Source organism: Xiphophorus couchianus, chromosome 12 (genome assembly GCF_001444195.1).
Source record: "Xiphophorus couchianus chromosome 12, X_couchianus-1.0, whole genome shotgun sequence".
Lineage (NCBI taxonomy): Eukaryota > Metazoa > Chordata > Actinopteri > Cyprinodontiformes > Poeciliidae > Xiphophorus > Xiphophorus couchianus.
Genome location: NC_040239.1, coordinates 7,062,979 through 7,074,796, shown reverse-complemented (window position 1 = coordinate 7,074,796; position 11,818 = coordinate 7,062,979). Strand labels below are relative to the sequence as shown.

The 11,818-nt window shown below is 37.1% G+C and overlaps 1 protein-coding gene across 1 annotated transcript; it reads right to left on the bottom strand.

Annotated features, from left to right (window-relative positions):
- Positions 1–2,319: 2,319 nt before the first annotated feature.
- Positions 2,320–11,574, bottom strand: pmpca (peptidase, mitochondrial processing subunit alpha). Its single transcript, XM_028034392.1, has 13 exons — positions 11,432–11,574; positions 10,182–10,384; positions 9,413–9,492; positions 9,258–9,340; positions 8,574–8,668; positions 8,400–8,500; positions 7,395–7,658; positions 5,297–5,389; positions 5,107–5,225; positions 4,945–5,035; positions 3,664–3,726; positions 3,450–3,594; positions 2,320–3,124 (listed from the first exon to the last, which is right to left on the bottom strand). Exons 1-13 carry the CDS (start codon positions 11,548–11,550, stop codon positions 2,955–2,957), a joined length of 1,626 nt encoding a protein of 541 aa, XP_027890193.1. The 5' UTR covers positions 11,551–11,574; the 3' UTR covers positions 2,320–2,954.
- Positions 11,575–11,818: the final 244 nt, after the last annotated feature.

Sequence of the window (11,818 nt, the reverse complement as noted above, 5' to 3'; positions counted from 1 at the left end):
GGCCAGATGAAGTCCTTGCAAATGTAAATTGGCGGTCTGTTCAGCATAATCAAATGGAAATTAAAGTACAATTGTGCCAATTTATAATCTATGCCGGGGGGGGGGGGTATTTTAATGAACAACAGACATAGTTGATGAAATGTTACATCAGCAGCAAGAATGAAAATATTGTTAAAAGTTTGCAGTTTATCGCAGAGATGTGAAGAAAATTATAGAAAACATCAACATACATTTTCATCAATAATAGAGTCAATGAATGTCTATGAAGGACTATACTACTACTGCGAGGGCCACAGACTATATGTAGGGGTTTCCCATGAAGTTCAGGGACTCTGTGCTATGACTCGTCTCGCCACTCATGGTTATGGGCAGAAAACTTTAACTTACTGCACAGGAACATTTTCCAAGCTCTCTCACATGCAAAAAAAAAAAAAAAGACTAGTGTTTAGCAGATGCTCGGCTAACATTTTTGATCTAACTCCTCCACCTACATCAATGCTATAGGTGTTCCCAGAGGAGCTCTGGATGAATATAAATTAGCGGATAAAATTGCAGTAGGGTTTACAAACATACCTTTGGTATCTTCACTGTTCCCAGTTACTCCCAACAAAGACGTTGACCTAATCAGCTATGTCCATTATAATGTCTTGAATTTTGCCAATCTGACACAAGATGAAGGCCTAAAAGACCAACTGGCCCCCACTTCCTTAAAGGCAGTGCAAAACTGGATGGCTTTAGACACATTGCTAGCCAAAGAAGGGGGAGTATCATCCATGTTTGCAGATATGTGCTGCACTTTTATACCCAATAATTGCACGCCTGATGGGTCCATAACCAAAGCATTAGAAGGTCTAAAAACCTTTGAGTAAAACTATGCACAAGGATTCAGGGATTGACGGAGGGCTGGATAAGTGGTTCACCAACATGTTTGGGAATTATGTCAGTTTCTGCTGCTACATTTTTAGCTATTGTCGTTAAAAGCAGATTTTGCCATGTACCACTGTCGTCTCATTACTGCCGCTATTGAAGAGGGGACTAGTAGCCCCTCAGCTCCACCTCCTTACCAGATGTTGTTTCGAGGCATCAATGAAGAAGACATTGACCAAGACGGAATGGAGCTGATTGTAGCTCTGTAGGTAGAATCCTGAGAAAGAAGGCTTAAAACTCCAGATCAAAGATCATGTCTGACTGCAGGCTGATGGCCTCTCTGAACCATGTATTGGGATCCAATCAGAACAGCAACCGAGGTGGGCTCTTAGCACAGGTCAAAAGAGGAATTGTGGGAATACAAGTTTGACTTTAATGATTCTTACGTAGTGTTGCACTGTACACTGTAGTTTTTTATGTATGGATTAGTCAATTGTAGTTAGATCAGTAGTTTTATAAGAGTTGTATAAGTTCTTAGAGGTGTGTAGGACATATATATAAATCTATGAAATCAATATTTGAGCAAACAAGCTCATATATTGCTGAAAAGTTTCTGTCTTCTTATTTTTAATGACTGAACTTACTCGTGTGCTTTTTAATCACGTTTCTTATTTACTGGAAATACGTCAACCACAAAATTATGTTTTTATGCATTATCAGAATATTAAAGTTTTGTGCACATTTGTAAAGGAAACGTAGATTATTGTGCATCAATATTTTTATTTTCTTTAAATATGGAACTTAAGTTGATTTGAAGTAATTGCTTCTCGTCTGTATTTTATTATGGCAGTATTGTCAAACTCACAATCCTGCATTATTGGAAAACAAAAATGCAGAATTCTCCATGAATTTCCATGATCCCAAAATCATTAAAAAAAACTGTATTTATGGTATAAGCTACAATTTTTGCACATTATTTGTTTGAGGCTCAAATTCTTATCTTTATTCCTGTTTGCCTAGGCCTCTACTCCTTAGCGGTTACCACAGCAACTAGTGTTTCATTGTTTTCTAATTTCTTGATTAACGGAAAAGTACAATAGGAGTTCCGTGATGGATCAATTGATGCAAATCGATTAGTATTTATAACATCTTAGGTGTTTGTGGCTGTTTGGTAGAAAACAGATCAGGAAGATATTTTTTTACAGATCCAGCCAGAAAAGTTTGCATCTGTAAAATTTTCTGGATATTTGTCAAAAATAGACTTTCCAATAATTAACTTTTTTTTTCACATTCGAGAAATGTGAAAAAAATTGTTTATATGTTCTGGACTGAAACATTTTATTAAAGCTACATCAGTAATAACACTTAGACCCACCTCTATTAAACTTTTTTATGTTGGTGTTTCAAATGTGCATAGATGGGGAGATGAAGTTAATAAATATGGTAATTAGATGAAGTTAGATAAGATCTTTACTTATCTCCAATACAGAAACATCTTAGCTGAGGTTCTATTGAATTAGTTCGCTGGACAATAACTAAAATCTACCCAATTTTGTCTAAAGTCCATCTTATCTTACAACCTCATTCTCCAAATCTTTATTACAAACAACTGTAATTTCCTGGGATAAAATGCATGTCATAGCTGTCCATAATCTAGTGTACAGAAAGAACATTTGCTTCTTTTAAAGACGTTCAGCTAGGGAAGTATTTAATCCTGTGGAGTCAAAACCTGCATATCTGAAGTTAATTATTTCAGGCAGCATTAACAGAACGTATCATTTCCACCTTGGGCAAGAACATTATAATTTTTACAGTAGCAATTTAGAAACCGGGTCTTCTGAATTATCCATAAACTAACAAGCAACATAATTATTTTGTTTTTTGGAGGAAAAACCGTCCCTTTAAAACCAAACTCCTGGTAATTTGTGGCTTCCGGGACAATAAATACAGATTCCCCAGCTGAGCGCAGCAGAAAGAGTTTCTTTAAAAACGTTCGGTCCTCTCCCAGACTGAGCGGTGCCGAGTTCTGTTTGAGAGGAAACGATAAAGTAATCGTCCCGTCAGGGTTACGCAGCAGCGGCGGCGTCTTATCGAAAGAGGCGGTAGATGCGAGGCAGGCGGCCATCTTTGCTGGACAGCGCCGCCTGGATGTGTTCGTACGTCGGTAGCTCCGTCAGATCTCCCAGAGCCGCCACTGCAGGTTTACTCCGCAGCATCTTGGTGGTCACTCTCTTTATGTCGCTGGCTGTCACGCTGCCTGCAAATTAATTTAAATAGCAGCTATGAAGTAGTAAGGCTGGGCGATATGGACATAGGATTTCATCACAATATTCTGAAATTGGCCCGCACTAACACACTGTATTATATACAACCTGAAATGGAAATATTAGTCTCTTAGCTCGCTTATTGTTTTTTTTTATTGTTTCTCTGTATTTGTTGAACAAAGAGCGGATGTTTTTTTTTTTTAACATAATCAAAATCAAAATCCTTATAAGACATTTTCACAATGAATGATACGATAAACTCCAACCCAGGGGAAGGAATATTTGTGCGCATTTGCTAAAATAAAAAAAACAACTCACTTATGAGGTCACAGAGCTCGTGAGGCAGCTTTCTCTTTCCTGTAGACAGAACCTGGCGCCCGACATCTTCAAAGATAACGGGCCGGGACTCCAGATTCATCATCAACATGGACTTCAGCTGAGTCTTGGCTCGCTCCAACTCCATCTGGATGAAAAGCGAAGGCTTTGTTTTTCACTTACGGTCAAATGGAAGCCAGTTTGTCAGGATTCCTACCTCTCCTGCGCTGCCGCCCATCTGGATGAACTCTCTGGTTATAATTTCCACCATTTCCCGCACCTGGAGAGCAACATTCAGCAACATTTAGCCCCACTGACCAGAGGGTTTAAACAATTAATCGTGATTAATCGATTACTAAAATAACCGTCAGCTAATTTAGTAATTAATTTGTCAGACAGACTGTAAAAAGGTCGACTTCTAAATGAACAACACTCAGAAGATATTAAGCAAAAACTGAACAAAAATATATACATCTTGCATTTAAGATTTAAAAAAAAAAATCTCCTATTAAAGACCTTTTATTATTTAAATATCAGAGGTGCAGAGAAAAAAAAGATTGTATAGAAAATATTAATTTCTAGTTCTGGCTATTCTGAATAAATCCAAAATGCTCCAAATTTGATTTTAGTCTATTTAACTCTTTGTATGATATTCTGAGTAATTTGAACAGCCAATAATGTAAGCTGATGGAAATTGATACATTAAATAAATATTCTGTTTGTCTTTTTTGTCAGTAACAATTTAATCAGAATCTGAAAAACCGTTTGAATAGAGAAAAAAATAATGAATCAAATTGTTACCCTAAAATTGTGACACTGAAAGATTTGCATCTATCAATTATTAATCGGTTAATTACAAAAATAAAACCAGCAGTATTGATAACAGAAACTTGCTGACAGTAGAAGGATTTTTCAGCTTTGCTACAAATGATCAAGTGTTCACTAAGCTATTGCTATTGTTGAATTTTAGGCAATAAAATGTTTATTTACTAAATTTTCTGGCATTTAGCAAATATAAATATTTTTGAAAATTCAAACTAACTTAATAAAAGAAAAGTTTGTTCTCATTTAACTTAAGAGAATGAGCAAAAAATGTATTTTTATTAGGGATAAGTAAACATTTAGTTTCAACTATAAATAATTTCAGTTTAATAAAGTAATAAAAGTTTAAGCTTTTAATCAAACGTTAGATTGTAGTACTCTATTACCAAACTGTGCAGTTTGAATATGAAGCACAGAAATCAAACCATTTCCAAACCTTGAAATTACATTTCAAGTATTTCGAGTTTGACTATATTGAACGTACTGTAACAAAAGAACAAAGTTACACAAAGAAAATACATTTAAAACAAAAGACCAACAGTATATTTACAGATTCAAAGGAGTGGGTAGCAGTATGAACTTATTTTTTATTTCATATTCAAGGATTTCAAACACCCGTACGAACCCTGTACTGGAGTTTTTGTTGTTTTTTTTAACCTGAAGCTGCGATACGAACCTGTCTGGGATCTGCGCTCGCATGGATGCAGAGCAGCCCACTGTCCTCGTAGCTGTGATGGTAGGAAGTGGCGTTGTACATCCAGTGATGCCTGCAGAAGACAATTAAGTTAAATGTAACAAGAAAGCCGAGGATTTTAGCCTGAGTGTTTGAGGTTCTCACCTGTTGAGAACGTTCAGGTACAAACGAGTGAACATGCCTTTCCCAGGCCCTCCTGCTGAGAAGGAGCCGCCTCCTCCCATCATCATGTTCAACACAGCGAACGGGATGAAATCCTCCTCCTGTGGAGGGAATTATTTTAGTCTCCATGAACCAGGAGGCTGAGAGTCAGGAATGTGCTGCGAACACCAACCAGGAAGGAGCAGCTCTCCAAGCCGATCATGATGTGGGTGAGTTCTGGGATCGGCGTCGGACCGAGACTCACGTCAGACATGTCCTTCTCCATCTGACAAATTAGAAAGGAAAATCATCATCCACCACAAAACATGAGATTCAAGGTGACCTACAGTGATCTACACTGTACCACTTTTTTCAGTAACGAGTAATCTAACACGTTGCTATTTCATATCCAGTAGTCAGACTACAGTTACTTATCAAAATCATTTTGCGTTACTATTTTCCTTTGGAATTTAATTTTATTTCCTCTACGCGTCTTGTCGAGTGGTCGCCATTTTTATGCAACAGTATCAGCAACGACAGAAATGTAAACAATGGAGGGAGATGCGCATATTGTTGGTAGAAAAACAGGAACTACTTTGAGTTTCTGTCGCCAAGTCCAATTATTATAAGCGGCTTTGAGATTTTTTGTTTTTTTCGCTAGCAAATTTAATGAGTCGCGGGTTGCGCTTTTTGGGCTCGTTTTTGAACGTGAAGTTGCTCATTTGGGCTTGGAAATAAGCAGACATAAACCCCAGAATGTGTCTGACCTCCAGTTAGTTTTAGTCAGGCTCTCCCTGTCCATCATTTCCCGGATGATCCGTCCCGCTGTGTCTTTGTTAATGTCAAGTTAATATATTACCTGTAAATTACGTCGAGCTATGCAGAACATTGGAAACATCGAGACTAATATGAACAGCGCAATAAACGTGAAAACGGCCACCAATGAACGAGTCTGTAAAGTTGTGCAACTAAACGCCATTATAATTATAATATTATAATTATATTATTATAATATGGGGGGCAGGGTGGTTAAAATCCTTCTTAGTTTTCCAGACAATACTGGACCGCACAAAACATGCACAAATTACTAACGTTTTTTTTTACTAATGTTTACTAATGGTTTTTTGTAACCATTAAAAAATCTCCCCTTCAGTTCAACCTTATAAGTGGAGACACATTGTTGATGTTACCATTATAAAATAGCTTACAATTAAGTATTGGCAAAGATCAATGTAATTTTCACAGCGTTGTTGTTAGCAGCTGCTGAAAGTAACTAAAAAAGTTACTTTTAATGTAACTTAGTTACTTTCCAAATCAAGTAGTCAGTAATCTAAGTGAGTTACTTTTTCAAGGAGTAATCAGTAATCCGATTAAAGTTACTTTTTCAAAGTAACTATCCCATCACTGGTGACCTATTAGATATTCGAACAATGTTCGTTACATTTTTGCACAAAATCATTCTTAGATAAATAGATTTTAGTGTCATGAGTTGCTTTAGAGCCTCTTGTCACTTTAAATCCAAATAAGCTGCTGCTGGCCACGACCCCCCAACTCAAAATTTACACTCACATGTGAAAATGGCTGATAACTGATCAGTAATTATATCACCGTACACATTTGAAAAGCAGAAGTGGATCCTCCTGCACATTTAACAAGAATCCAGTGAGTGGTTTCTGGTTGGTAAGTCAACAACAAAACATCCGTCTTTTCCAGTAGCCATTGTACAGTGCACTGCATACAGCTGTAAAACTGCTTCGGTTGCTAGGTAACAGTGCAGTCCCCATCGAATGCGACTTAACAATCAAGAAGGTTTTGAAAAGGCTCATTTTCCAGTCACCAAAAAAACGTTAACTAATTGTCAAAAAATGGCTTGTAGGCCGGCTAAAACAAAAAATTTTGCCGAAAGATAAACTGTCCCAAATGTTATTGCGGTAAACAATAATAATGTTGTTTTGAGACCATTTTCCAGTATTATAATGGAAATGGCATAATAATGCAAGAACAAATTTTCAAAGATCAATAAACTTCAATTCTAATGGACATTTGACTCTGGAACTGGAAGATATTTTAAATATCCAAAATTAATACAACAGAAACAACAAATAATGGCGTTATTGCACAGCTAAACGGTTTCCATGGAGAGTAAAGGATTTCTCAAACATTCATGAAAGAATCAAAGCAACACTCCTGGTTTGTTTAAAAATGAAGGGATAACATAACAAGAAGCAAAGCTAAAAAAAAATTCATTTTACAAAACAGGTCAATTTTAAGTTATACATTCGGATGTTTACCTTTACGATGCCGCCTGTGTACTGCGCTACAGAGAGATCCACATTGGTGGCTAAACTCGCTCCCCACACGGGCTTCACGTCCAGCAGATGCTTTCGCGCGCAGTCGACTAGCTGCTCGTGCTCGATGCCCACGCCGGCCAGCACCATGCGCTCCGGGCAGTAGTAGTTACGCAGATAGCTGTGAAGAACCGCCTTGTCTATCTTGTCCACATTCTCTGCAGGACAGAATCGAGGAAGGCCGACGGTGTTCCCGCGATACGCAGCCTGGAAACGAACAAAGGTTAAATTAGTTTCCCTTTATTATGGGACAGACAGCAGGAGCCTTACCAGGGTTCCTGCAGGTTTCACCAATTCAAATTAAGAGTTAGCTAGCCATTCTTCTATGCTAGCCACTGTTGCTAGCCAGGTTTAGCTAGCAAAAGTAGCTAGCTTTTTCAGCTTAAGCTAGCTAGAGTGGATAGATGGGTGACAAGGAAAAAAGAATGAAAAAAAAAAGAATGAATAGTAATGAAGAAAAGAAGGATGGTGGAATAGGAAGGAAAGACAAAAGGATAGAAAGATGAATGGATGCCTAGAAAGGATATTAGGAGGAAAGGAAGTATGAAATAGTAGGAAGTTTAGATAACAAATATACTTTTATGCATATTTTATACATTCTCTAAATTATCCTACTCAGCTGCACATTTCTTGTTTGAATCTGGGTTATTTTTAATGGCTGTACAGTATTTTTCCCTAGGTTGTAAATTTGCCCCTATTGCTCAGTATTTTATCATAATTTATATGGTTTTTTGTGTGTGTGTGTGAATTTCCATGCTCCCTTACCTAAATTAATTTGATGCTGTGACAATAAAATACATTTTCTATTCTCTTCTTTTAGAATTTAAAGCACAAATTAAACAAAAAGCACTAAAACATTATTAACCTGATCAACCCACAGTTCTGTTGAAACTCCTGGTGGCCGTTCAGCTGAAACAGATCAATAAAGGTCACAGAGTTGTCACTCACAGCGTGGATCATCTCCGTTAGCAGCGGCTCGGGGTCCGGCCTCATGTTCAAATCTTCCAACTCAAAGCGAACGGCCATTTTGATCATCTCGACCTCTTCTTCTGCACAGAAACAAAAAACCTAACTGTTTATTTAAAAGCAACGGTTCTCCTCTGTGGATAAAAACGAACGTACCGAGCAGGCGAGGCTGAAGAACGGCGTCAGATAGCAGACTGACCACAGTGTCCAGACCTTTGACCTCTGCAGATACGGCGTACATGGTAGTGTCTCTGAGTGACAAGATTGAAAATAATATGTGAAAATAATATCAAATCAATCAATCAAGTTTTATTTGTACAGCACATTTCAGCAACAAGGCAGTTCAAAGTGCTTTACATGATAAAAACACAAAAATCAAACATTTTTAAATTTATCCAAGTGTCGTCATTTACACATCAAAATGTTATCTAGTGTTTTGTTGATTGTGGTAAAAAAGCAACTCTAAACAAACTATAGACAGAAAAGATAATTATTTGGAAAGATAATTAATTATATTTTTAGCCATTCAGGGTTATGGATAAGGATGGAAGCAGAAAGTCCAAGTGATTTTATCCATATTGCCTTTCTGGTATTTTCTTTTACATCCTGTTGCTGGTTTTAGTTGTGAACAGTGATAAAAATGAGCAGAACTGACCCAAACTGGGGAGCGTACCACCTCTCCAGGATCATATAATTCACAAGAGTTTCAGCTGTTTTACAATTTTCTGGGAGTTTGTTCCAGATTTGTGGAGAATAGAAGCTTCTGCATATTTGGTTCTGGTTCTGGAGACACAAAAACTTTCCAGTTTGTGATGATGAGAGAGAACTCTGGGTAGATACCTCGATGTTTGGCAGTCACAAATGCCCCCGTGTTTTTCCAGTGTGAGAAGGATTTCATCTTTACTCCCATACTGAGCTGTGGACTAAAAGAAACATTATTTAGCAGCCTGAGAACAATTTAACTTTTCTGCTTTGTTTTATTTTTGCTTACTTACAGAAAAGGCGAGTTTTTCTAAGAAGTGCCCAATTCCACTTGGATATTTTGCTTCATGTCTCGATCCAGAATTTATTAAAACTAAAAATAAAAGAAAAATATTAGGGAAAAAAAACCTTTATCAAATAGACTCTAGCTTCATTTTCATTAATCAATCAATCAAGTATGTTTGTGTAGCACATTTCATTAGCAAGGCAGTTCAAAGTGCTTTAAATCATAAAAACATTTTTTTAAATCATAAATACATCAAATTTGGTGGTGTATTTATACAATAAATGCAACTCTTGACAGATGGCTTTTTAGTCTAGATTTAAAATAACTTGGTGTTTCAGCTGTTTTGCAGTTTTCTGGAAGTTTGTTCCAGATTTGTGGTGCAATACATATGTGCCCAAATCTCTGTCTGAATTCAGCTAAATTCAGTCAAAAAAACCCAACACAATTTCACAATTAAAATGCAATCAGATATGAATAAGCTTGTTCACAAAATAAATCATTAAAAATCATGGCAGCAATGGATGAAAACAGTTACATGGGATTATATTCATAATTCAGCAAAGAGAGGAGGCATTTTATTCAGGCGATGCAGCGACAAACCCTTTTACCTGGCGGCTACTTAAGCGGCGTTTTGGGGGAAATGTAGTCATCGATTTTACAGTGAATTTCTTTTCAGAGCTTTTAATAAGCGTCGTTTTGTTGGTTAACGGAAATACTGCTACAGAGAGGATAAAAGTCTCTATGTTTAACATTCAGATTTAGAAAATGCAACTTACTTCCAACCGTGCAGAATTGACCAAACTTGTTTTGAGAAGCAACTTTGAGGCCGTTTTCTAGAGTGGTGATCTTGGTCTCGTATTTTTCCTGACCGTCCACGGATGCGAACACTGCCTTTGGGATGCCAGGCAGCGGCGAAGAGAGGGAGACATTGGGATATCCTCCACCTGTGCTGTACTTTCTGTAGGCTGCAATTCCAAACCTTTAACAACAATAATGTAGAAGGAGTCAGAGATAGTGGAAGGTTGAGAGTTTGGTGTCTTTAAAAATTAGCATTTAAATATAATAATTGGAATAATTATTAATAATTAATAAATAGAAATAGCTTTAGGGTGGAAATATCTTGGGCAAAAACGCCTTAAGAAATTATAAACTGGAAGATTATTCCATCTAGTAGCTGGAACACACTAATGACAGCAGAGAATCTAGTCTTACAAATGCTGTAAATATAAAGCCAATCTGTATTACAGACGTAAAGACACTCAGAGTTGGTCATTGTTTAGTCAAACAAATTAGAAATCTAGAAGGAATAGTCAATCTGGGCATCATTTAGTACAAACGCATGTAAACAATTCAGTTTGGAAGTTGATATCTAAAATAGGAATCGGGATAAAAACAACGATCCATATTCATGTTTATAAAGCCTTGGTAATGCTACTTGTCATCCTCTGTCATTTGTTAACGCCACTCTCTGTTTTGACCGACAGATTTTACTGCAGCTGCTTTAAAATATAGTATATTCCTCCAGATGATAAACTCAAATTTCATCCTTTTCCAGACTATAAATGAACACTGGAAATGAGGAACGTATGAAAGCACTGGGCTAACAATTGCTCCCATTCACTTCTGGGATGTTTCGCTGTTTTAGTAACAACAAAACATGTCTATCTCTCTACAGATAATAAAAAATAAAATTATTTATTTAGTGAGAACATCCAACCCATAGGGCAGCTTCAAACTCAGGAACAAAACATTACATAAATATGCAGCTGTTGATAAATAAAGTCTAATATCACATAAAACCAATAGATATCCTTATAAGCTTTAGAAATCACTGTAAAGTATTGATCCTACTGTTTTCTGACGCAAACAAACTGATGTAAGAGAAGGCTAACGCTCGATGCTAACTGCAGGCTAATCTTTAGGAGCCAAAACCTGCACGTGAGAGTGAAGCGCGTGATTTTTACACCTCTTTGCCTAAATGCCTCACCTATAAAGTGTGAACTGTGAGAAAGTGTGGACCGGTTACCTCTGAAGCCGACACCAAGTCCTGCACCTCGACATGTGAGTCGCCATCCTGCTCGTCTTTGACCGGAAATCAACCCGGATCAAAATAGAAATTTCCTCTACCACTTCCGGGGCAGACATGCCTCCCTTTTTTTTTAACTGTTTAATGAAACACAGTTCTGACACTTGCTTAAATTCTAATATTTTAAGTAAGGCGGGTTTTTTCAGTTTCTTATAAAATCAGTACTTTTTAGTCAATAGTTTCGTTCACATTCCAATTCAGAAGATGGCGATAAGTCACACTTTTGCTGTTTGCTAACAGCTTATGTATGGCGAAATTTAAGAAGAAGAAGAAGAAGACACAGTTTAATGCCCAAATTTTGAAAACCATCTCATGATGTTCAGTTAT